At 39.9% G+C, this 27,211-nt stretch overlaps 2 protein-coding genes across 3 annotated transcripts in view; both read left to right on the top strand.

Annotated features, from left to right (window-relative positions):
- The window catches only part of CPEB4 (cytoplasmic polyadenylation element binding protein 4), a 42,291-nt gene extending 33,224 nt beyond the window's left edge, over nt 1-9,067 (top strand). For both annotated transcript variants that reach the window (XM_088521394.1, XM_088521399.1), the window contains 3 exons: nt 667-781; nt 1,000-1,181; nt 4,641-9,067. In XM_088521394.1, coding sequence (XP_088377520.1) covers nt 667-781; nt 1,000-1,181; nt 4,641-4,868 — 525 coding nt within the window. In that variant the 3' untranslated portion in view covers nt 4,869-9,067. The remainder of the gene's footprint in view (nt 1-666; nt 782-999; nt 1,182-4,640) is intronic.
- A 6,524-nt stretch (nt 9,068-15,591) lies between these two features.
- On the top strand, nt 15,592-22,296 carry CUNH5orf47 (chromosome unknown C5orf47 homolog). The gene is made up of 5 exons (XM_088521337.1): nt 15,592-15,865; nt 17,232-17,320; nt 18,506-18,612; nt 21,351-21,396; nt 22,270-22,296. Exons 1-5 carry the CDS (start codon nt 15,592-15,594, stop codon nt 22,294-22,296), a joined length of 543 nt encoding a protein of 180 aa, XP_088377463.1.
- Nucleotides 22,297-27,211: the final 4,915 nt, after the last annotated feature.

Raw genomic sequence — 27,211 nt, 5'->3', positions numbered from 1 at the left:
AGTTCAAAAAAAATCCTATTTTTCTACTCATTCCTTTTTGTTGATGTAATATAAATGCAAACAGGTATTTTATGCTTATTATTGAATATGATGCAGAATTCATGCTGTATGTAGTGCTGTAAACTGAACTGCAAAAAAACATAACGTGGCAATGAATTGTACATTACTAGTACATATGATTTTGGGGGCTGAAACAAGTCAGTAATGGGAGAGATGTAGATTGTATTTCTGTACTTGTAGGCAAAGTTGCTAGTCCTGCGTAGTAAATAAACACACAACCTTGCACACTGGAGCCTGTTCCATTGAGATAACGCTAGTCTCGTGCTTACGCTTGGCTAGCACAACACAAATAGCATGGACACACAGGCATTAACATAGTGCATACACTGCAGTTCAGTCACAATTAAGTAAATGTTACCTGGATTTGTAAGGAGAAAAAAATGCACGTACACAATTGGTGAAATTTGGTATGATCAAGAGGTCTGTCTCAGTAGACAGTATTTACCATTTAATCTCAGGAAGCAGTTGCTGAGCCAGTAGAAAATGAGTTTAAAAATAAATATTTTTGAAGAGATTTTATGCTTTATAGGAATCTGTTAATTTCTGTTACTGAAATATTTTCTGGATTGTGAATGGTTTAAAAAAAAAAAGGCTTTTTGTCCATAGGTTCAGATCCGGCCTTGGAACCTTAGTGATAGTGATTTTGTTATGGATGGTTCACAGCCTCTTGACCCACGAAAAACCATTTTTGTTGGTGGTGTTCCTCGGCCTTTACGAGCAGGTACACTGTGTGTTCTGCAGCATTGGGCATGTTGAATATGTTGTCTGATTGGGGGAGCACGGGGGAGACAGATGATTTCAGTAAGGGAAACATTTAGTGCTCTCGACGCTTAAAGTGGGGAACGTGAATACAAATGAACTGCCATATTTGGTGCTTCTAGGAAGGGAGGAAAAAAATACTGAATTGACACTACTGTTTTCTTTTCCTTTCTGGTTTAGTGGAACTTGCAATGATAATGGATCGCCTGTACGGAGGGGTGTGCTATGCTGGAATTGACACAGACCCTGAGCTGAAATACCCAAAAGGAGCTGGGCGGGTTGCATTTTCTAATCAACAGAGTTACATAGCTGCTATCAGCGCTCGCTTTGTTCAGCTGCAGCATGGAGAGATAGATAAACGGGTAAGGTCTTCAAGCACATTCTATTTTTGTTTTGTGCCTTCTCTAGAAATGGTTTTCCTTGTAAACATGAGTGCGTCACTGTGAAGGCTGTAAATGTTAGATCGGATTCATTGCATATTTAAGGCTAGATTGTGCCACTTAGATACAACACAGAATAAAAATGAAGGAGTGGTGCAGAGCTCTCACTTCGGGAGCGTGGGTGGCAACTGTGAAGCAGACTTTCTTGAATATCCTAGCATAATGAGAAGCATTTCAGCTGCCTTGCCCTTCTGTAAGAATATTCCACACGTATTGCACTCCCACTGCAAGTGTTTGCCTTTCTAGTGTTTGTGGAAAGGCAGGAAGCAAGGTAGCTGCTAAGGATGGAGCAGTTCCCATTCCTGTTCTGCTCTCTGTAGAGAGTAGTCAGAGTCTGGCCCAGTTGTTATACCTGCTGGCTGGTCCTGAAGAGCATCCTGGCAATGCGTGGTGAACTCGGGTCACCCTCCATTCTCTTCAAGGCTATGCACAGTTAACTTCTTAACTAATAATTAGAATTATTTGCAGCTTATTCATGAATTAACATAAATTAAAGTAGTACACCAAATGGATTTGGAGCTTGCTTTTCTCTGCACTCTAATATAGAATGTAACTGACCTATTTTGGTTATCTTAGGGCTGCAGTTTTGAGAAACTCAGATCCTTGCATACCCTGTTCTTTCTAGTTTGGTCTTTGTCTCAAGATTTTCAGGACTCAGGATTATGTGACTGTCATTATTGATTTTTAATTCTATAATAACTGGAGAGGGGAAGCCCCAAAGCCTTTACCTTTAAACTTCAGTCAGTCATCACTAAATGGCTGATTAGTCGATTATCATTTCACTCCTGCTTGGCTAAAAAGCTGGGGAAGAAGAATTGGAACAACAGTTTGACTGTGGGCCTGGGAATTGGAATGTCTTTGTTCTAATCTTGGCTCAGGAATAAATTCTGTATGGCTTTGAACAAATAATTTGCCCCCCGCTCCCCCTTGTGCAACTTCTGTTTGCATAAGCAGACACTTGGGTGAATGGCTCTATTGAAGCTGGTAGGAGTGCTGTAAGTACTTGTGAACTCTAGCAAAGATTTTGCAATCTGTTTCCCCTTCCTTCTCCCTTCCGGCTCCTCCTTATTTCCCCATTTTGTACGGGGTTCAGAAGAAACATGGGGAGACAGATGCTCAGTGGATTCGTTAGAACGGTGGTTTTGGATGTACGAGAGAGGAAAAAATGGAAGAGCAACAATACTACTATTTATTATTAAGATACTATTTTTAATTATTTTGTATAATACATTTTAATATATACATAAAAATGAGCAACAAAGAAGGATTTCCTGTAGAATGAGGCAAGGGTTAAAGGGTGTGCCCTTCAGTGAGGTAACACGAGTTAAATGCTCAGGGCCTGCAGCACCCAGCGCTGTAGAGGTTCTCATGAGAGCTGCCACCCTTAACAGTTTCTGATGAAACTGCTGTTAACTTAAGCTACTTTACAGTGCACATTTGGGGAACTTGATTATGTGTAGCACAAGTAGCAGGTCATATTTGCAAGTAATGTTTTGAAAAAGTCAAACATGGCATATGTGTTTCAGCACGCAGTAAATCACAGAATGACAGAATGGTTAAGGTTGGAAGGGACCTCTAGAGATCATCTAGTCCAACCCCCGTGCTCCAGCAGGGACACCTGGAGCACGTGGCACAGGGAAATGTGCTGAAGACTCTGGTGTCTGTGGGTTGCTGACTCGCACAAAAGCCACTGCTGTGGTTGCAGGCCAAGGCAGGCAGAGGGGTAATTATTGGTGCTGCAGTTGGGTTTTCAGGTTACAGCCAGGAGCAGCCTCTGAGTATGTCTGGGAAGGCTGGTAGGAGAGGAAGGTTCCTGCCATGTGCAGGAGGCCTGCGGAGCACTTGTGGCTTCTGCTCCTTGGTGCTTGCAGAAGAAGACAAACATCACTGGGTACTTGCCTGAGACTAGTTAGACAAAGTAGGTGTTGAAGGGTTATGAATATGGGTCTCTGCTGTTTGACACACTTATTGTTCTGGATTAGCGTGGAAGGATGTTAGAGAAACAGAATACTGCCCAACAGAAACTAGTGAGGGGAAAAGCAAGGCTGCTGCATTGCTGTGAGCAGTTTATTTGTGCTGTAAGCACAAATGGAACCAACCACTGCAGTGACTTTTCTCAACCATGGTAAAACTGGGTAAGTTTAAAAACACAGGAACTTGTGAATGTCCTTATTTGGGTTAGTGGGCAAACGGCTCTGGGATCCCAAACGTGTACGAAAGACATCACTGTGCCAGATGCAGAAAGAGAAGGATAACATTCGAGATACTGCTCTTGGTGTACGTAATTGGAAATGTTTTTGAAAGAAAATGGTTTCACAAGCTCCAGAGAAGGCTCACAAGTACTTCTAGAATAGGAACTCATGGTGTAGCTACACTTTTTCTTAACTTGGGGCTTTGTGCTGCCTTTCTGAGCAGTCCATGCATCAACCTTGAGCAGTCCTAAAAAGCAGAGGAGTGGGAGTGAAGGGGGTCTTTAGGTATGAGGTGAAACAGACCCTTTTAGGGGGTGGCAGTGCTGCAGTTGTGACTTTACACACGTCTACATGAGCAGCTCGGGCACTGAGGAGGAAGCACTCTGGAGTGCTGAGGCCAGGGTTTTGTGGTGGGCTTGTTTTTGGTAAGCAAATGCATAGATTAAAAGCCTGCAGATGTTGTAGTGTAGATGTGTCCTTGGAGCACCAGCTGGTAAGTTCCTGTGAGTTATTAACAGTTAAGAACTTGAAGAAAAATTTCCTCTCTGTTCTTGTGCTGAATTACTGCTCATCATCTTATCCTTAATGCCAGCTGTGTAGGTTGGCGTTTTAAGCTCCAGATTTGATACCAGCAGGATTAACTAGTTCTTTTTGCTGAGTGGAGTAAGCCACAGTAAAAGGAAACAGAAATGTACTATTTATTAATGATGTGATGTGAAATAATTTTTTAAGCTGAAAATTCAGGCATTGAAATTTGCAAACTGTGTGCAATTTTAATTTGCAGTTACAGTGTTGTGCAAGCATTTTACATTCTTACCTGAAAGGAAAGGAGCTTAATTGTGCATCCCCATACTTTCAGACCCCGCAGAATTCTCCAAGTTTTTGCTAAATATCTGTGCACGTGAATTCTCTAACGACGTGCTGATTGGTACTTTTTGTAAATAGGTTACAGCATGTGTGATGAAGATGGTGAGCATCAATTTTTTGATTTTTGTTTTTAAGCTGCAGGAGGAACAGTGGGAGCAGGGCTCTTCTCAAGCTAAGTGCTCATAGTTTGGAGTGTTTAATGGCTATGATCAAGTGATCACAATCCTGCTAGGATATTATGTGGATGGGATATAATGTGGAATATTCATTGCCTACTGTATTATTAAGAATTGCAAACTTTCCTCTTGTTTTCTGCATACAGGTGGAAGTTAAGCCATATGTCTTGGATGATCAGCTTTGCGATGAATGTCAGGGGGCCCGTTGTGGTGGAAAATTCGCTCCATTTTTCTGTGCTAACGTTACCTGTCTGCAGTATTACTGTGAATATTGCTGGGCTGCTATCCATTCACGCGCTGGCAGGGAATTCCACAAGCCCCTGGTGAAGGAGGGAGGAGATCGCCCAAGACATATTTCATTCCGCTGGAACTAAGTGATTACTGCAGTGCTCATATGCAGGCGTCAAATTAAGTGCACTCTTCTGTTATCCTGATTGTCCCTACCCCACCTGACCCTTTCTCTTATTCAAGATAGCATGTCCTTTTGTAGTAGTCTGTAATTTAACAATAGTATAATGGAAGAATGACCTATAATATGGGTATTTTGTAGAATCTTGTCATTGAAAACTGTATTGGGAACTCCTTTTCGTATTGATAACATGTTGCGAGCAAGTTGCATTCTCTTGTCTTTACTACCAAGAGAACACTTAATTTCGTGCAACATTTTCTTAGAGGAGAGAAAAATATTAAGAGAATTGAAACAATAGAGTATTTTGGTTTTTTAATTAAATTATTGTTAATAAAGAACATAAGAATACTTTTATTAAAATAACCATGTAACAATAACACTATCAGTCTGTTCTGACACTTTCCCCCAGGGAAGCCTGTTTTTGCCTTTCTTTTTCTTTGACTTTTCAGTTTTTCCAGCAACAGATGAAGTTAGCATTTACCTATCAAAAGGAAAGAGCATGTTTAAAGCAACAAAAATGCATGAGCAAAGTTCAAGCAGCATTATAGTAGTGAATTTTTAATCTTGTTAAGGGTTTTGAGGCCGAATTTTAGCTTGGTATGTATCTGGCCATGCCTCTGATGACCACCCACATCCAAATTACTAATGAGATAGGCAGAGCTTACTATATTTTCATCAGAATGATCACATTTTAAGAATTTCTGAATGTAAAAGTTGAGTAAAGTTACTACTGAGGGGGGGTGCACTTTTTTTTTTTCTTTAAGAGAATTCAATTGTCTGGTTACAGCCCTAGAAATTCTACCAAAGCTAGAAAAATGACAACTAGTTAACTGGCATTTCCTCTCTTGAAGGATGAATATATAGATTTTATTTTTGATGGCTATATATAATTCTATATCCTAATCTACTAACGTTCTTCAGGGGTCAGCCTTTGCTCTCCATTTTGACATGAAAAAAAGTAGAAAACCTAAAGATACCTCAAGGATATGACTGATTTTTATTGAAGTTTTGATATTCCAGTGTGTGTCACACAAAGTGAAATTGACTGCTCATTAGTTTCCCATCTTGGATGTAAAGTTAGTTTTGAATATCCTCTAACTTAGTTGTAACAGAAGGCATATATCTAAGTATCTTCCCAGTTGTGCTTTGCACTATTCCCTGAATTTTGTGTGAAATGGTGCAGACATGCATATGCCTTTCTTACTCTTCCTGTAGAAAAATATCCCAACTAAAATTCCTCCTCTTCAGAACTTAATATGGGAAAATAAGGAAACATAAGTATTTGAAGTGCCAACATTGCTAAGTTAATGTCTGCTTTATTATAAAAAGTTCTACCTTGAGAAGCATTAACACAGTCTGTGTTAATTGAATGATGACGAGTGGGTGCAGCGGTTTAGTTTGAAATAGTCGAATGAAGGAGTAGTTCTGAAAACTATTTTTATTGCTTTTAAACTAATGCCCTGGCCAACTTCTAAAGTGATTTTTAGCAGTGTGCAAACAAACTCAGTGGCAATGTTGTAAGCTGCCCGACCGGCATGGTACCATCGTGGACTCCCTCAAACCAAAGACCTGCCTCAGCACTGCTTGGATAACTTCTGCTCCCTAAAAGCCTTTGCTGGCCCCCCTCATCCCATTCCCCCCACCCCAAATTATCTTTATGAGAAGCAGTTTTTATTTTCAATACAGGCTTTAATGAACTATACCTTATCAAGTTCCAAAGGTCAAAATGGAGACATTTGCTGTCTACTAGTCAAGTATAGAAAGGGAGCTGCTTTTAATGAAATCCCTGAAAATATTGACAACAGTAATGCAAATGCAGAGTGCTCTTGTGTAGATTGTCAGGGACTTTTTTTTCTCTGAAGTACATAATTATAGTTGGAATGTTCCTTTAATTTTTTTAATGCTTGTAGTTGGCTTGGGGTGTGCTATTGTGCCGATCCTACCCAGTTAACAGGTGAGATGGGTTACCATTACAAGAAATAACACTGTTTGAGAACTAGCTTTGAATAATAATTTTCCCTTTGTACATGACCTGCTGAATTTCGGTACAGTGTTTTTGTAGCTAACTTATTTTGTCATGCACATAATGTATATTTGTTATGCACTACTTTTGTATATCTTGTTTTTCCAACAGTGAGCATTTTTAGGCACACTTTTCACTGACGGGATATCTCTTTATGCAATACCTCAATTTTTCATATTGCAAAGAGTAGCTTTTTGTACTTTTATTACTGAGAGATCTTCATATACTTCATTTTTTAATATAAATAATTTTAATAAATTTTATTTTCTTATATTCTGCTTTTTATACATTTCAGTGCTCTGCATACATTTTGAATTATGGATGTTGTGCACTGGCAATGCTATTTTAGAATCTGCAGAGAAAAGAAAGCATGTTGCTTAAACATCTTAGCCCAGCACCAGGTATTTGGTGTACATATAATTTAAGAAATAGTATATGTAAAGTTGAGAATTAAAGAAGAAAAGCATGAAAGTGACAAATGACACTGTCTTTAGACCCTGAAATTTAAATGCATAAATATAGTGTAGAAATTTAAAAGTAAAGAAACATCAAAATTGTCTACCGCTTCTTACTAAGTTTTTAAAAATTATACACAAATGCAGACGTTTTTGGTGAATGTTTAGCCATTTTTAATATTAATAACAAATTGATGTTAGGTGTTTGATGCAGAAATGTGTCTGCTCTTTTAAATTATATTTAAAGAATAAAAGAGAGCCTGCTAGGTGGCAGGCATGTAATGTTAGTATGCATGACTAATGTAAGAAATTGTTATTCTACTAATATTCACTTGTGATTGTGTGACAAGCGTGTTTACAGATTATTTGGTTACACTTCGATTTACAGGGCATAAACAATTATATACATTACTCTGTACTTAAATAGTGATTACATGTCCTTCTGGTTACATGGGATTTGTAGTTGGAGCGACCAAGTTGCTCCAAATATAATTAACATGTAATTAGTTTCAAGTCTTAGGGTATCACTTCGATTTGCAAAGGGGTTAACAAGCATGTAGTTTTATCACACTAGCATGGCACTGGCCATGTATTTACAATGTAGTTACAGAGTAATTACATGGTTATTTTTGCAATGTAAAATAAAGTGTTTCTGATTATTTTATATGTAAAGGAACCCCACTGCCCCGTGCTTTTTGGTATAGTATCTACTTCTCCATACACAGACCTCTGCAGAATGCAAATTTAAAACTTGCAGTGAATGAATTTAGCGTTTTATAAGGATGCTGTTGGAAAGACTTGATAATTCACCCCTTTTGTTTTTGAAGAGTTAAAACCTTCTGTTAAAAGGTGATTTAAAACTTGAATGTGATGAATTGTGGCAAGTTAACTTCAAGTTATGTGCAATACCTATTTCAGACTTCTGGAAGATCTTTGCAGTGTAATTCTTTGTTTTTAATTGCAGACATTTAAAAATGTCATTTTCTACTGTTCTAGTAAATCCTCTTTCTTGCTGGTGTTTCTAAAGAAAAGAATCAGAAATCAATCTTTCTACTAATGTAAATTTGAGATTATTTTTAAAAAAATGGAATAAAAGGTTTTGGTCATTTGCTTTATTTTATTATCTTATTTTAAAGCTACTGTGATAGCATTGTAAGAATTGGGACAATATTGTATTCAACTGTTTTATTTTTTATATTTTTAAATTTTAAAGTATAATTAGTTTTTATAATTTTCATCAGATTTTTTGTTATATTTTTTGGAAGTGAAACTTTTAGCAAGTGGGTGTCTAGTTTTTACTAATCCCTAATATGTTTTTCCCCCAACGTATTGCTCATATTATCAGAAGGAAAAGTTATTTAAGTATGTCAGTTAATTGTACTACTTGGCTGAATTTCCATATAGTTTTTACTGTGTATGGGGAGGTTGTAGTATTTATTATAGCATTTTAAATAAGGGTAATTCATTTTTTATTAAAGTCATTTTCACGTTTTAAGTTCATATTTTTGTATGTTCTACTCTAAGTTATATAACACAAGTTACTTTTTTTAAAGAGTTCATTTGTTGAAGTGCTAGTGAAAAATTAATGTTATTAAATAGTTTGCAAATGACTATTTATACCAGTATGCATATAATTTTTAAATATTTGTAATGTGAGATGTTGAATGAATAAAACTTTTAACTCAGTTTTTCTTCTTAACTGTTTTATTTTAAGCTTCCTGTAGCATCACATTCCTTTGTGGCGGCGGCGCATGGGGCTGGGGAAGTGATTTTGGTGAAGAATACAGCACACGTGTGGCTCTGCGATGTGCTAAGTGCCTTAGGCCACGTTCTGCAGTTCTGGTCAGAATTCATACGGGTTTGGAGCTTGGTTTCTCAGGGGGTAAGTGTGAGGGGGGAGCACTAACCACGTGAGAGATGCTGGTACCCTGAGCACTGCGTTAAGTTGGCGTGAGGCAGATGTGCAGCACTGCAGAAACGGCGGGGAGATGTTTCTCCAGGGCTGCAGAACTGCACTCTGCTTCAGGGCAAAGGAAGCAGCGTCTTTACTGCTGCTGTCCAGGTGGTGTCTTTAGGGGTTGTTGGGTGCTGAGTACTAAATATTGTGAATTTGCAGCTTGTTGAATATTGTCTAGAAATCTCATCTAGCTTTGGAAACACACCTCAGATTCAGCACTATTTTTAAACAGCCTTAAACATGTCCAGTATGGCCAAAGAGCGGTAGCCACGTGTTTGATCACTTGTTTCTACTTGGTGTTCTCTGCTGCACGGTAATAGGGACAAAGATAAAGAGCAGTACACAGCTAAGAAATCCAGCATACCTGGGCAGGTGGCGTGTTCAGTGAGGGGAGCACCCCTGCGGCACAGGGAGTCCTGCACATCAGACAGAACCACTGCCAAGCCAGAAAGGATGCTGGATATGGCCAAGCATGGCGTGGATGAACTAGGGGTCTGTTTACATGTGTCGCGGTTGTGATCTGAGATTCGGAGAAGTCTGACTTTTCCTGTCTGAAGACTGCAGAAATACTCTGTAAGTGTTTAATAGGTTAAATCTCATTTCCCAGGCAGAGTTTAAAAAATACAGCTCAAGGAGGTGAAATGCCCAAAGTCTGGAGTGGTCAAAAATAACAGTCACTCTTAGTAGTGATGGCCTTGCCTGAATCTGACTTGCTGAGAAGCAGCTTTCTGGGAAAAATGATAAATCCCTTTGGGTTTCTGTATGTCCTGAAACTACAAATAAACACTACAGGCGGACTGCAGAAGCTAGAGGTGTGCCTGGGGGGTAGAACTGGAGAATTTCCACAGTACGTGAAGCACAACTCTTCCTTCAGCACAAGCCGCTTGTTGAACACTTAGTTAGCCACCGGCTTTCTCTTGGGCACTACCTTCAGTAAATGAACTGCTGCATTTCACATCAGTGAAAGCAACTCGAGTGGAGATGAAAGAAATCTGGTCATGGGTGGATATCCATAGTGATAGATAAATCTATCTGCAGACTTAAAGGCAAAGGTGTACTTTAAAGAAAGTCTCTTAATTGTTGGGTCGTTGCTGGGCAGTTTCTACTGTCGCTCCTGAATCCGCAGCTGCTGCTTGTTCAGTGCCATGATAGCCGGCTCAAGCACGGTCCTGGATGCACACTGCTTGCCTACAGGAAATCTTAAGACAAATAACAGCCTCAAAAAGGAGAGATGAGGCAGAAACACTGACATCTCCTCCTCTGTGTAAAATAAGCTGATTCAGTCTGTCAGTATGAAAACAGCCTCTGGGATAAGAATACTCTTGCAGCTGTCTCTGCAGTTGTAGGAGTTGAGTGGGGGGGAGATGAACTGGTGCTCTAAGTACATTTCTGAACTCCCCGTTGGAGATGGGAGGAGAGGCTTTCTGAAGCTCGAGGCTCTGATTAATTCTCAGCAGCCATTTTCCTGGTATCCAAACTAAAATCTGACTTTTTGTAGGGCTGCTTTTGGGGAGGTTTTTGATTTCTAAATGCTGCTTTATTTGAAGGTATCTAAGGTCATCAATCCTCCTTGTATGTGTAAAATACAGAAATGCATAAGGTCTGTTTTTGATATTGTCTTTCTTCTGAGATTAAGTCCTCTAAACACAAAGTAGGTAAAGGGTTTTTGGTGGAACACATTGTCCGTTTTGTGTTTAATGTGTTATTAAACTGGGTTTTAGCTAAGTGGCATTTTTCAATTCTGAAGCTATACGATAGGGTGAGTTGGTCATTTTTATGAGTGGAGAAAATTGGTTTTATTTAAATGATGGATTAATAGTGTAGATGCATTTGACAGGAGCTGCGTGCTGCACTAACGCAGTTTTGTGATCTGCAGGGTATCAATTCACATGCAAAATAATGCATTAAAAATTTTTTTTTTTGATGTCTCTGCCCACCCTTACAGCCCAGCCCAGGGCTTGTGAAAATATTTGCCCCGTCTAACTCACTGCTGCTGACTCATGAACAGGGCTCAGTTTGCTCGGGGATGGTTTATGCCTTGCTGTGCATATGGAAGCTTTAAGAGGTCTTTTGAGAAAAGTGCCTTTCTTCAAGACAGTGCAAGTTACTCTAAGCTCATGCTCAGTACTGATTTGGGTACTGGGCACATTCATCCCAAGTGTTTCTAAATTTTCTTTCAGTGAGTTAAATGTGACTTTCGGGTTGTCTGAGGAACGTTCTCATCATAAGCATCATGGAATAGCCCCCAGCTCGGCTCCAGCAGGCCAGCTGCTCCCAGGCAGATGCTGCTCTGTACACTGGCAGAATTGACTCAGTTCTTCAGTCAGTAGCAAGAAAATTTGCTCAAGGCTTGCCTTTTTTCAGGGAAATGTCTTTGGAAGAAGTCAGCAACAGAACAAAGCAGTGACTGCTTTAATTTTCTTTGCAGAACTAGCAATCCTTCGAGACAGAAGCCCTACTCTGTTTCTTTCTTGGCAGCAGCCTTATGTCTTTGGGGCTAGAAGGCAGTGAATGTACAAGGCTTGGAATAGTTCTGCAAAGACCTTAGGACCGTTACAAAGTGGATCTACTGCTAAGGAGCAAGTATGTTCAGTGATACTAGTACTGTAGTTAAATAAAACTGTCTGAACTATGTGGACAGATGTATTGATGATTACATTAACCTGCAGGCATGCTTCGAACTGAGATTGTTAGGTTTCAGCAGCTAAGAAAACATGAACTTTCTGTGCTTGGAAAGGGAGTCTTGGAGGGTCCAGATTGCTGAATCTGATGATTTAGTTGCTTTTTTTATCCTATACTGAACGGCTGTGCTTCCAGGATGTGGGAGAACAGTATCTGGGCATTTATCTTGGATGAGAGTAAATTTTGTGTGCTCACCAAGGGCCTCACCACATGTTCCCCAGAATAACTAGGAACAGGTAGTTTTGTGGTCCCTGTAGCCCAATGTTTGAGAGAGTGAAGGTGAAATTTTGCTCCCTTTAATTTGGAAGCAATTGTGTCATCATTAATGCCAGTAGCTTGCACATGTGCAAGGGAAAATGGAGTCAGAGAAACCGCAGTCCTGGTCTGCCTTGTGCCACATCCATTGACTATAAATCTTCTTCCCAAATAAGGCTGTTTAGCTCTGTTGTTCAGTTTCAGTGATTTTGCCCTTTTGAGTTCTCCTATGGTTTTATTTCAGATTGGGATTCTTTATTTAAAAACTCTAACACAAAGTCTTTCTGAGCTAAGGGTTGCAGTCTTGTTGATCAGAGTTCTGACTATGATCTGTGGATTTGAAAATCCCTCAAGGAGAGAGTTAGACTTTCATGTAACAAACTTCATAATCTGCTAACTAAATTTATGTGCAACATGGATAAATGGGAGAATATGCTTATGAGTGGTGTGAATGAAGTGATTCCCACATATATGATTCATAAAGCCATCAGAGCTATGCAAGTTCATTGGTATGAAATGCAGGTGTTTTAATGCAGCTAGCCACTTTATCTCTGCTGCACTGTGTTGTTGCTTGCATTAACTGTGAAACCTATAGTAAATTAAGAAATGTAAAAGTAAGCAAAAACTGAAGACACTTGCTTCAATTTACCAGAAAGTGGTGAGTTTTGTTTTTGTAATGATTCCTTGTTATGCTAATAAATAGTCTCCAGTGTATTTTGTAAAGTAACCACATTCTAATAAAAACACTTCATTCCAGTGGTTCTTAATAAGTTGTCTGTGAAAACGAGAATTACTGTATCTGCACTGTTGCAGCAGGGGTAGTTAACAAGGTTTGAGGGTAGCCGTAGTTCTCAGAACTGGCATAGTTTCCACAAGAAAACTTGCTAACAGTGCTAAGGATTCCAATTTCAGATGGATTCATGCTTTCAAGATGGCAAAGTGATCAAGACAAAGAAATATTTCATAAGCACTCCGCCTTGCCAGTGGTATGTTGAATCATGTAAGTATTCTGTGCAAGTCCACTGCAAAAAGGCCTCGCAGAGAAGCAACACATCTTAAGCAGCAGAGCAAGATTCCTTTCTGCAGGGATGAGATAAATCACTGAATGTGCATGCAGTAATGTCCCCTTGGCACTTCCCGTCCTTCTCCCTGGCATAAGCGTCAGCATGCCAACCCCAAAACCTGTGGTATTTTAAAACAATAATCAAGGTTAACAGGGGGAGACAAGGCGTCCTGAACAATGGGATCTGGGAAACAATGCAAGCTCCGAATTGGAGAGCTGACATTTGAATTCAAAACAAATGGCATTGATGAGCTGCAGACTGAAAGCTAGAATCTGATCTGTTTATAACCAGACAGTTGAAGAAGTGGTGGAGTCAAGATGTTTGTTCAAAGCAACAAATAGCACCCCGGTATCACCAGAGGTAGTGACTAGCTGGTAGAGGCAATTTATGTGTGTGGAAAGGAGAGTGAGGATCAGTGTGCAGCCAAAATAGCCGAGTTTTCCCGTTCTGCAGGATGCTTGTAGATCTTAGATGGCATTGATTTTTGTCAGCAATGATGGATGGGATCTGAGCTGAATTTGCTTTTGAAATCAGAACTGCAGCAATCTGTTGTTGGGAAAAAGCTGTCACACAAGAGATGCGTATTTGCATCAGCACAGTGGAAGAATATTCCATGAAACACAGATGTTGGGAAATCCTCTCATTCGGGAGCCCTTTTAAAGCTGTCGTGTGTGAAGAGGCTCTGAACAGTAGGAAGGAGATCTGCCTGTCACCCAGAAGGGCATGCTCCTGGTTAGGAAGATGCAGGCAAGCGCTCACGCACAGCATTAAGAAAGTTGTGTAAAGAAAAAGGGTGCTATTTAGGTTTATGTGGGGGTGGATTGAGGCTCATGTATTTTCAGCATTGGGAGCAAAGCACTTTCTTTCCCAGGGCTTTGTGATTAATGGATGTGACAAAGTTGGCACTCCAGGATCGTTTTTTAATGAAGCTGTTCCCACTTCTCTCTCTGTGTAATGCCCCCGAATTGAACTCGTAGGTTACCTCACTAGACCAATTCGTTAGCTCAGGTTTTTGCAGGGATGGTGGGCATCTCTGGTGTTTGGATATAATAGTAGCCGAAAAAAAAGTTAGCTGAAAATCCTGGGATACTTTGCAGAAGAGTTTTTTTTTTTCTTTTTTTTTTTAAGAGGGAGGGCTTGTTTTTCTTCTTTTTTTTTAACATTTATTTTTAAAATAATTTTCCCCCTTTTTTCTTCCCTCCCTGGATCCGCCAGGCTCCTTTGCAGGAGGTAAGCCTGCCATCTGGTGGGTGCCGCATCTCGTATGCAATTCATATTCTGCTGCTGGGGATTTTTTTTTAAAAAAAGGCATTTTGGTGGAATTTACTCTCATTTGTAGCACTTTCATTCCTGTGAGCACTTCTACAGCCTGAAGCTCTGAGAAATAATACTGAGCCGTATTTCAATGTGAAAGCAAAAATCAATGCGACCTGGGGTCTTAAGTGACTGGAGAAATCCCACTTGTCACAGGCCGTGCCAAATCACACCATGCGCTGCGGTGGAAGTATCTTCTCCGCAAAGGCGCAAGGCAGGAATTTTGAATTTGCAGCTTCTCAGGGTTGGCCACCAGCCTTTATACCCGCTGCTGCTCAAGGAGCAAAGTGACCTCGCATGTTAAGACTGATGTTACTTAAACAGGGTTCATGGCGTAGTGGGACCTCCCTGCCTGTGCAGCGGCAGATGCCTGTTTGATGGTTCGCTGTGGAAATCTGCAGTATCTGAGCAGACGCTGTGGACTCGCCCGCAGCAAAGGGCCGGCGCTGGCTCTTGCCCTGTGCACGTCCGCAGGGACACAGGAAGACATCGCTGCCTTCAGCCTGGAGTCTCATCTATCCGCGTATCAACGATATACATCAAAGACATCGATACATGGCTCCGGGCTGAAGGCAGCGTGCTCTGTGCTAAGCTGTAATTAATGCTGGCCGAGTGCAGCTGGGTGCGGGAGGCTGCGCTCTCAGCCTGGTCGTTTACTTTTAGGCAGAGGAGTGAATTATAACGCGCTTGGAGCAGGGTCACCAACGAGAGCGCCCACCCCGTGAAGACCCAGGGGGTTTTGTGGGGAGCCGTTTGTGAGGACAAAGCAGCTCCTACGCTGTGTGCTGCCAGTCACTGCTTCCTTCCCGGCTCTCACTGCTGAGATGGGGCGAGCAAGAAGGGACCCCACGGGCCCCGGCGGCGGCCGTCGCCGCTCAGCCTCCCGCCATCCCTCTCGTCTCTCCTCACAGCGCTGCCACAGCGCGGCCCTGCCCAAAATGGAGCCTGGCTCTGCCCTTGGCTGGCCCCGCGTGCCGATGGTTTACGTCAACAGCTTTGGCACCCACCGCTGCGGCACTGTCGTGCGCTATGGCTGGGTCCCAGGCACCGGCAGGTCGGGGAGCGAGGGCAGCCCACAGACGGGCGCTGCGAGCGCTGACATGAGGTGCCCCAGCCCTGTGATAGAATCACCCTCCCCGGCGGGCATTGCCCAGGGCCAGCCGCGTGCAGCGAGGAGCCGTGGCAGCCCCGAGGCTGTTGGCCGGCACCATGGTACGTGCTGAGGAGCCCATGGAGCTCATGTGTTCCCCAGCATGGGGAGCTCGAGCCCCAGGTCCCTCCTTGTCCTGGAACCCGCCATTTTCTTGTGGGGCATCGTGCTGTTCATGTCACCAATAGGAAGGATTTCCAAAAAAAAGATGTTAAATTAATGGAGGGTGGGAGGTAAAAAACTCATTGTTTTTACCCTAAGCTCCCCTGCTGCTGTGCTGCAGTGTCTCCGTGATCTCAGGCAAGGCAATGCCAGGCTGTTGAGCCTTCCCTGGGCCTTTCCAAAAGCAATCATGTAAACAGTAAGGCCAAAACTCAAATAAATCCTTCGGAGCAGCCCTTTTCCACACTGAACATCTGAATCCTTTCTGCCTTTTCTCACTGGATTCCCACCACGCAGAGGGGGTGCCCATGTACTTTCTGCTCCCTCGTTGTGAGAGCCTAAATATGTTTCTCAATTTTCTTTCATTGTGGCTGGGACTAAACAAAGTTGGGATGGGCTTGGGTGTGTTTTTTTTTTTATTATTATTTTTAAGGCAACAAAAAAGATTAGGCAGCTTTCCACTGGTTACAGTCTATTATGAAACACAGTTTTACTGCATGGGATGAAAGGGGGTAAAAACAGGGAACGTGACCTGGCTGCTGGGGAAGATGCAGAGGTGCCAGCCAGAAGCGTTGGGGAGGGTCAGACCAATCTGCAAGTTAGCGAGTTCACTAACTCGCTGATCCTCAGATATTATGATGCTCTTGGATTATTTTTCTCCTGCACTGCATGAGTTTGCATTAGAAGCCCAGGTCTGCTGGTTTGCTGATCTAAGTGATGCCTGTGGTGGTCAGTGGCTCAAGCAGTTGCTCCTGGGACGTGGCCACCTCGCATGGTGGCCGAGGGGCTGTGGTGGCCTGGAGGGCACTGCTTTCTCTGCAGCCTTGCTGTGAGAGGAAACTAGCCCAAGAGTTTTGCCTGTCCTTTCTTCTCCTTTTTCTGTGCTACTAGAGGCAATTTGGCTGATCTCTTGCCTCAGCCCAGTCACCATTTCCTCTTTTAGCTCAGGCAAGATATTAGTAACTACTATACTGAGGGCAGAAAAGAGGGAGTTATCAACAGGCTGTATTGCCCAGAAGCCTGATGTCTTCACTTTTGATTGCTGTAGCATTTTCAAATCTGTTTTTATGAAGCGTGGGAGCAACTGATTTGCCCTCTGCTTCTAATGGAGAAAATAAGCAAGGTGATAGTGCCGTGTGAGGGCTTATATTTTGTAATCTGCTGAGACCAGAAGTAAATACCTCTCTGGAAGATGTGGAATCTACAGCTTCCCCAGGAAAATATAGTGTAAACACCCAGGGTATGCCTCCTAAACTCTCTTTCTAGGTGACCGTCGAGAGGATAAGGCTGACGTCTTTGATTTTCCTTGCCCTTCAAGAAATGTTGATGAAGCAACGAAACGAAAGACGCAAAAGGTAGAAAACACAGTAGTTGAATGAGCTGCCTTTGCATCTATGAAAATAGTGGCCCACTTGTTCTTTGTGTGGGAGAGCATGAGGGAGATTAAAAGCTTGAATTGGTAGTCTGTTACTGAAAACCTCACTTACAGGAAAGAAAAATGGGATTATTTTCTCTCTCTTGGGGCTTTAAAACTCTGGCTCTCGTTCAATAAAGCACTTAAGTATGTGCTTACCTTGAGGAGTGAGAGTATTCTATTGACTTAAAGCATGTACTGAAATGTTTTCCTGGATTGGGGCCAGGGAGCTCCACACCTTGCTGGGTGAAACCCGGCAAGGAAAAACTCTGTTACTGCTCCTCCTCTTCTGATTATTTTGAACAAAGAAAGTCCGCAGGTTACAAATAAGCAAAGGACAGAGTAATAGGTATTATCGCTATGCTAGTAGCAATATAAAATTACCATTTCATAAAAGCATTTCTGTTCCTGTTCAGTAGTTCAACAAGTGCTTGAAATTTAAAAAACACACTTATTAAAATAGTAACTCATTATGAGATTTTGTAATGTGTGAACTACAAGTAATCAGCTAGACTATAATATTGAAATGTCACAGCTACTTGATTTAAAACTAGGAAAATACTACTGACTTCAGAAGATGAGCTAATAACATACAATAATATTGCTGTTCTAGCTCATTAAATAGTCTTCAAATGGAATGAGGCATATGTATTATGCTTTAGCAATAAATGTCCATGAGAAAGGAGTCCTTTAGATTTAAACCAGTTTCATAGATGAGGTCCAGCAAAAGTCACAACATCTGCATGTTAACAGCCATTTATATTTACTCGTTTGCCTCTCTGTCTTAATGCTTATGCTGTTGTCAACAGTTCCAGTTTATTGTTTATCATGACAAAAAATTGAAATGTGCCAGCTATAGATGGAGATTTATGCCTCTAAAATAAAGGTCATCAGTGTCTATAAGAAAGACTAATATTAATTTGCTAGGAAACAGGCTGGGTCATTGCTGAGCAGGAATCTGAGCATGGGGTTTGAACTGAGCTGCTGTGGAGAGATTAAGCAGGAAAGCTGGGCTGCAAAGTCATCCTGGGGAATTCCACGTCCTGTTCTATAGAAGAAGTTTTGATATATTTTTTTTTCCTTTTTTTTACATGCTGTATTGAGAAAGTCCGATTTTATCTTTTAGTCTAAAGTCTGGCTTAGAGTGTGGAAAGTAATTTCAAAAATGCTTGAGGAAAATGAAAAGTTCAGAAGTCGACTGATGGCTTGCAGTCAGTGTAATGGAGAAGGTAAGTACTGAACTGGTACTGTTTTGTTATAATAAAGAAACCAAGGTATAAATGCATATGCCTTCACTTAAGATTCCTAGATTTAAGGTCCATTAGATTGTTTGATTTGGATAATATGCTTTACAACTCTGAGGTTATGGAATCATTACATACTTTAAACACTTTTAGGCATATGTGAATAACTCTTGTACTCCACAGAGGGTCTTGTGGAAAGTGTATTAGTTGCAGGTGGGAGGAGAGGGTGCAAGAAGTGTTTGCTGCCATCTGTAACATGAAAAATATTAACATAAAAGATCATGAAAATGTTTGCAAGTTTTTCTGAATATATGAAATATGCAATTAAACTATTATTCACAGACTGGTCTAAGGCAGTACTCAGGTGGAAGTACTCAGGTGAATACTGCCCTTTTTTTTTTTTTTCTTTCACATTGGGAAATTGGAAAATAGACATTTGTTTTATTGAGCTAATAAATAAATTAGATGCTCCCCAAAGGTAGCTGTAATATAATTTAAAATAACCATCAAACATGTCCTCATACTGTGCCCTGAATACAGCTATTTCATTACTGTAAAATGGCTTGGGAATTAAAACTGGTGCTCTGCATTGAGACAGCTTCAATTAGAGACATTGTAGTTGCTGTACAATTTAAGATAATACAGTGAATGCTTACAAACATAATTGGAATTTCTAGCATCACAATTTGATTAGTTTTTAGGGAAGAGAATACATGAATCCAGAAGAGAGAAATTACAAATGGTATGTTCACCCCTCAGTGCTTCTGCTTAGCTTGCATTAGTGTTTTGCACATATATGCATGTTAGGATATATGCCAAAATGTATGCAAATCATTTCCAGTATCTTATTTTAGTGAAAGTTTGCATGTTGCATACTGATTAGATTTCCACATGCATGCTATGAAAATAGTCCATCAAACATATTTTTGTAAGAACAAAAGAAGTGCAATTCTGATTCAGAATGGAAATCCGTTTACTCCAGGAATCTGTGATGGAGAGTGGATGTTATGGAAATAGTAAAAGAAATAGGGGAAGTACGGAATTATTCTTCCCTGGGTACTCCCCTCAGCTTTTAACCCCTCCAAAAAAGCCTTCACTGACTTTCTGAAATCAGGTGTTTTGTTAGGCCCCCTGTTCATTAGCTTCCAAAAGACTTGTCCTGAAGTTATTTCTCTAATCTTTTTATTTAGCCCGTTTATATTTTTATCTTCCACAGCTTGCTAAAACAATATTTTTTCATGATTTATGTATATGTAGAAAAGGACTTATTTTTCTGTTTGCTTAAAGAGTGCAACCCAATTAATTCAGGTATTATAGGATGCGGAGTATCAGTTATCTACTATTCAACATGCCAGTCATGATTCAGTTGGTCTCTGCCATATTTCTACTCAGTTTTCTCTCTCTCAGCCTGAGAAGATCCCAATTCAAAACCCTTTCCTCATAGAGAAACTGTTTCCCAAATCTAATAATCTTCCTTACCTTCTTCATCTATGACAGTGCTACCAGATTCTGTATATTGTTCTTAGTTCACTGATACTATTGCTTATGTGTTTGCATTAATAAAAGACAGTGAATATTGGCAGCTCTGACACAGTATCCGACTCGTGATGGTCCAAGTAAGTTCCTGTGAAATCTACGGGGTCAGGCATGAGTATCCTCCTGCTGAGCTACTCTGTTCCTGCCAGGCAAAGGGAGGTTTGCAGGGGGGAGGCTTTCACCCCACAGGCACTTTGGACTTGTTCCTCTACAAGTCTGTTGTAGCAGCCATTGCAAAACTGTGCTTCATCGCTCCGTACAGGTTTGGTCCAGCACCTGCAATATACTTCCTCCCACAGATCATTGTGGAAATGTGTGTGCACAACCCTTAATGTAGATGTAGGGTCTAGCATTTATCAAAGAAAAAATAACTTTTTTCGTTGTTTCTTTATTTTTAAAGAGAGGGAGAACAGGAGACAAGGAAGGAATCGAAATCTTTAATGTGATTGCCTGTGAAATTTCAAGTTCTTGTGAAAAACGCAAGAATTCTGTTGATATAAGTCTCTCTGTTGGGCTCCCCATCTTAACACAGGGCTGCTTATCTACTTTTCTGTTTGTTACAGATATGCAGTGTGCTACTTTGTCAAGCTTGTACTTATCATGGGACTGAACGGACTGGGCTTGTTGCATTTCCTATACTCACTTCTTTTTGTCATCTGGTGGGAGGAGGGAAGGGAAGTAGAGAACAGTATTATCTCTATCTGCAATTGCACTGACTTACAAACAAACAAACAAATAAACAAAAAACATGCAAGCACTTATTTTACGCTCAGTCCTAATTGTTCCTCATTTTTAGGAGCTTTATGTGAGGATCTGCTATAAAGCTCTATTTATTTGTAAAGCGTCAACCCTAACATCTGCTTTTTAATTAACAGATTTTAAACAAAATCACATCAAGGAGATTTGAATTTTTCATTAAACGAGAAGCAAATGGAATAATTCTGGCAGACATTTAGATATGAATCAACAAATCTGAATTAATTGGCTTCAGCTTTTCAATTTTTACTAGATTAATAGAACTAGAAAACCAATGCTGCACTTTATTGCCTCTATAAATAGTTTTCTTGTGAGACAAAAATCTTCTTGAGTTCTAATGCTGCCTATTTAATCCATGGAAAGCTACAATTAATGCTAGTTTCAGTATGACTGAAAATGGTGACGCGCCTGTCTATCATATTCTTGCACAGGCAGTGATATGAACCAGAGTTCACAGAAAGAGGCATTCTACCTGGACAGGGTATGTATGTAGTCTGTTAACTGTCAAGCACACTTAAATGATAAAGTAAGTTAAATGATAAAATAATAAAAATTAAAAGATGCATAGATATTGTTTGATATTACAAATAAGTAACAATTGTCGTCTTCAGTATTACTGCCATTGGGCTCAAACGTGTGTGTATTTGTGTTGATGACTCTTCCCATTCTGTTCTTACCTACTTCTCCCATCAGAGCTGTTTGCCTCCCTGGTCTCCATAGCTCTTTGCTGACTTGCCTGGAGTGTGGGTGTGCATCACCATCAACTTCCTCTCCTTTACCCCTGGAAAAATACTCAGTCTGTTAAAGAACTCAAGTCAATGTGCCTGAAATTTGCTGAAGTATGATATTTGCCTATATGCATATGCTGACATTTCATATCTCCCCTTAACAGACAGCAGAGCACAAGTGCAGATGCCTGAATACCACAGTGTTTAGGAATAATTTAATGTAAAATCTTTATGATCACATGATTTTATTTTAGAACATTCTGCTATGATCATGAGTGGTATTTGGTGCAAAGAGCACAACTTAATAAACAAAAATACATGTAGCTTTAGTCCAAGAAGAGTCTGAGTAGGAAGTACATGCGTAATATCTTGGGAATGAAGCAAAGTTTGAGGCTGCATTTATATTTAGGTACTAAGGAAGCTCCCCATTAGTTCTGAATTTACTTCTTAAAGTAATTTCATGTATATAGTTGTGGTCTATGCCTAGGCAGTCTAGAAATGTGATGTGTGCCCTTTTGAGTTAAATCCTTCTGCAACAGTTTAACATACAACACACAGAATTTGAACAGTATTTGTTTAGCACACTTTCTATCCAAATTCCCTTTTGTCTCCTTCTTTTCCTCTAGGAGGAGTCCATCTTTGGCTGGGTATAGGAAGAAAATAAAAGACGATTGAATCTGACAGAAAGGAACAAGTAGCTATATTTTATCTTTTGATCCAGTTCCAGTGAACGCTAGATTAGGTCCCCTGTTTTTTTGTTTGGAGTATGTATTGCTACTGTTTAAAAGGTTTGATTGCAACATGGTTGAAACATAACTGTTGTGAGATGTTTGTTTGAAGTCATTAAGTCTACTATTTCACTCTGATAGTTTAATGAGCATAATGCTGTGACAGTTTGTTTGCAAGAGAATACAGATACCCATTCAGTGTTGGCGGTATTTGTATCATACTGTTTTGTAGCCTGTCAGAATAATAAACAAATGTAAAATCAGTAAAACTCTACATAAAATCTGTAGAAGCACTTTTATTCTTATAGATTTGAATAATTTTGATTTTGTTACATTAAAATAAGATGCAATTGCTGTTCTGTTCTTTCCGCTATTTATACATGAATCTTAGCAAGTATGTTGAATATGAAAACAGGTGAATGTTTTCTGTTTTACTGTTCATTGTGAAACACAGTGATATCGCAGTCAGAAGGTATTGTTTATCTGACTGACTTTAAGAACATGATACAATTTTCTTCCCTTATGACATTTAATATTTAGGCTTTAGATTGACTGTTAGATCCTATTAAACTAATAAAATCATCAAAAGGAACATGAAGACCATATAAAAATAATGTATATACGGGTTTCTTCTCTACAGATAAAACATTCACCTGTGACAATTAGACATGCGTTTTCTTCAGTGAAATTATAGTTTTCTCGTTTCATAATGTCTTAGTGTTTGCAGATGTAACAACTGCATTTGCAGAGTACTGAACTTCAGTAACATGCCAGTGCTTGTGTCCTTAAGCAGCAAAACATTTGGAAGGGTTTGGTCAGTTTTCCTAATAGAAAACCTGCAAATATAGTTGGAATGTGCCTTTTTATAAGTACTCTGGCATCGAAGTTCTCTGATTTGTATTTGAGTAATTTTCTGATTTTACCTGAAATAGCTGACATTTCAGATTGGAAAAGGAAGGGAGAAAGCAAAGTATTGCATAAAGATGTGATCGTTTTTCTGGCAGAGAAAAAAAATGTCATAGTTTGGTATTTTCAAAAAACATGTTTGGAATCACATATATGTATATTTTTAATAAAGGAGATGGTTTTCCTGTTCTTACAGTTTTATCATTGAAATGTTTGCATGGAGAGGATTTAGTTTACAATCCCAGATTATAATTTCTAGAGTTGCTGCTCTAAAATTTGTTTTCTTGAAAACTACAGCGGCAGTTGATACCTTTACTAGCACAGACTTAAGGGACCATGGAATCCTAGCATTTCTTACAAGCGTAAAATTCACCTTTTCAGAGGATAGTAAGGTACCTTAGCCTAAAGCTCTGAATGAAATATACCAAATTCATTGACAATCTTTTGATAAATATAGGCCAATGTCTTCAGGTTCATTTTAAAAGGAAGAACTCATAGAAGATAACCATGGATCTAGATCATCCCTATCCTTACACCTCTTGTAATCTAAAGAGTCTGTATGGGTTGGTTGTCGGTGGCTGCCAGGACTCTTTGCTAGTGCCTTGCTGCTGCTGCAGTCACTCTGTGTGTGTGTGAATATGCAGGAAGCACAAGGGCAGGCTCAGGCTTTTACTGCTCGCACGTGTAGGAGTGGAGTGGTAGCAGCTTCTGCTTTGTGTGTTAGAAGCCAGTAGGGTGAGATAGTCTAGCCCCAGCACTGCCCAACAACAGGGGATTTGCTAAATTTCGCAGGGGGACAGATCAGCTGCAGGGTGGGAACTTGGGAATTGTGTTTTGGAAATGTTTTGATGTTTCTGACGTGACCTTTCTGGCACTTCCCAGTTTGGGGCATTTTCAAAAGAGTTTGTTTCCTGCCTGATTTGGAGCAAAGCCATTGATTCAGATAAACCCTGTTTCCTGCAAGCTTGCGAGTCAGGCAGCCCTTCTGCTTATTCTTCATCTCTTTTGCTGTTGCAATGAATCAGACTCCTCCAGTCTAATAGCAGAGATTCTGCAGTCCCGTGCCCTGAGATTATTGTGACCTGCCTATAATAACATAGTCAGTCACCAAAGTTAATAATATTTAATTGCTGATTTCTTCCATATAAAAATTTAAACCCTTAAACAAATCCTGAGAAGTGGATGTGGAGTTTCTATCATGGTCAGATTTTGGAAATTTATAAAATGACCTTTGTCTTCACTAACAGTCAAATTCATTAATTGCCTCAGTCTGTAGGGCCCTCCCTAGTAGTCAATGTTCTTCCTGTAACTTCAAAGGTTCTATTAGAATTTTGCATGGTCTCTAACCTTCAGCAAGCAGTTCAATTCTGTTTTTCCTTTGGAAAGTGACTTAAAGCAAATTATGGGGAATATGTGACATTTTATGAATATGTGCAGTAGAGTCTTGAACACAAAACAAAACAGGATGCAAACTGATTATAGATCTTGTGAATGATTTTCAGTGGCATAGGCACCTTTGTGTATTAGGTATATTTTCATTGCACAAGATGTTATATAACAATGATAATAGAAATTTGCACAAACTTAAAGCTTACTTATAAAGCTATGCTTACTTGCATAAAGCTTACTTTATGATGAAAAGAGCAGGTTTTATGGAAGCATATTAAGTCCAGCATGATTTTTTAATAAATATTCATGAACAGTTACAAATGTTTTAGTGACGGCATCATGGGCATCTGATCTGATGGTGAATAACTGCATGTGGAACTTTCTGTTGGCCTTATAGCTAGTAAAACTCTGGTGTGTGTAATTACAGTTTCATTCTGTTGGAAGCAAAAGATATGGTCAGTCCCTAAGGAAGAAGTAAGTATGCCTTGATCCAGAGAGAGGCTGAACGCTCGCAGAGAGACTTGGACTCCCAGCACTCACTGATGGTGGCATTTGTCCTAACATGGCCTTATTGCATGTTCTGTATTGTGTGCCTATGGCATATTAATGAGAAGATCTCTTGCTATTGCTCTAAATTGTGAACCCTGTCGTGTGGCTGAGATAAGTGGTTCTGCTGAACTATGGGTGTTGCTGGACTGTTTACAAAGCTGATCTGTGCATCCTCCCAGCGATCACCAGAAGAATACATTAATGCTATGAATGCATGAAACTTATTGCATTTCTGTCCTTGCAGAGACAAGTAAGGTAGGCAGATTATAAGAGCAAATTGCACTCAGGCCCCCAAAATTGCTGCCTCTCCTCAAGAATCGTAGTAATCCTTGTATTTTAAAATGAATGATAAATTAAAATGGCTTTTTCCCTCTTCTGCTGTATAGTTGTTTTGTGGTTACTAACAGGTGTGTGATAGGACACACAGTGTGATGTAACTTTGAATAACAGAAGATTTCTTCCATAATAATAGCTACAAGTAGTTAGCCCCTACTTAAAATATGTAATCATTTTTTATACCTGCTGTAATTTTAAACTCCTTTAACTACTTACTCTTTTTGACTATAGAATTCTTACTATGCCATTAATCTGTCTGTGGAGCAATCTTCCAGGGAAAAGAGCAGAAATGCCCCCCTCACTTGGCTCTGTTGTCCTAGACAGAGCAGAACAACTGGAAACCTGCAGGAAGGAGCAGTTCAGGTCCTAGGCAGAGATCAGACTTGTCCCGTCATCACCTCGGCAGCTCAGCAGTTCCCTCAGGCAAGCACTTTGGTGGGAATAGTCCCATATGCTATTTGAGGTAGAGGATGTACTAGGAATCCGTCCCATGTTGACATGCTCTATCTAAATGTAACTTTCTGTCCACATCATGTCATTTCCAGGAAAATACAGGTCCAAATTCATGACCATACAAATCTCTTCAGTCAAAAGACTCCGGTAAAGACTGGGTTTGGCTTAAACTCTCTCTTGAAATTCTGTACTCACTTTATTTCCTGACCTGTTAGAGCATTTTGGGAAGAATTGATGTGAATGCTTGAAAAAAGCCTGATCTTTCCACAGAGCAGTCTCCGATGGGGCTAAGGTTCTTCTAGGACTGCTGTGATTTTAGTTTATCTGACGGTGGTCTGAATTCCTGGGATTTTGTTCTCCGTAAGTTTTGTAGTTTCTCTTTCTAGTAATTTCTACTGCCTGTCCTTATGATTCCGAATACTTTCACAGAGAATCTGAGCCCAGATATTCAGTAGATGGAAATAAACAGAATTAATATGTTACAATATTGTGTAAAAGCTATACAAAAAAAAAAGTATGTTGTACTTTAAATACATTTTCTATAGAGAGTTGAATAGTGTAAGAAATTCATAGATCATGGAAGAAGAATGCAAAATTATATTCATGATCATGAGGAGAAGTTGTTTTATACACTCAGATTAGAAATTGATAGAAGTTAAACTATGCTGTGACTGAGACATTTTGTTTACAAGTTACAGACTTTAACGTACAGTGAAATGTCATAGCCAGGGCCTGTTAAACATCTCAAGTGTCTCAAAGAGAACCAATAATCTTTAGTGCAAACAGATAATGAAAACAGTAACTCTCCTCTGATTCGTTTAATAATATATTATGAAAGTCTTATTAAAGAATAAAAAGAAGCATATATTTTTGTTGACAGAAGAAATATTTTGTTTCTCCAGAGTCTCATGTCGCTCGTATTGCTGCTTTGTCTTCTTCCCAGTTACCGATCCACTGTGTGGGTGGAAATGCAGGCTGTATTCGCTTTGTAGAAAAGGCTGTAAGTTACTCTTTGATTTGTTGTATTTTGTTGACTTTGCTTTAATGGTATCCCTAGGGACTGTTCTCCTTTTAGATCTTGTTCTCAACTTTAAACATCCATTTCTTCTGCGAAGCATCCTGCTTCATGAGCTTACCCCTGGTAATTTGTATCTGTTTGTGCAGCTGGCAATTTGCAAAAAGGTGGGTTTTTTTTTTTTTTTCAAAC

Source organism: Tinamus guttatus, unplaced genomic scaffold, assembly GCF_059628265.1.
Source record: "Tinamus guttatus ecotype Peru unplaced genomic scaffold, ASM5962826v1 Tinamus_guttatus_pri_ptg000007l, whole genome shotgun sequence".
Lineage (NCBI taxonomy): Eukaryota > Metazoa > Chordata > Aves > Tinamiformes > Tinamidae > Tinamus > Tinamus guttatus.
This window is presented reverse-complemented; position numbering and strand designations above follow the sequence as displayed.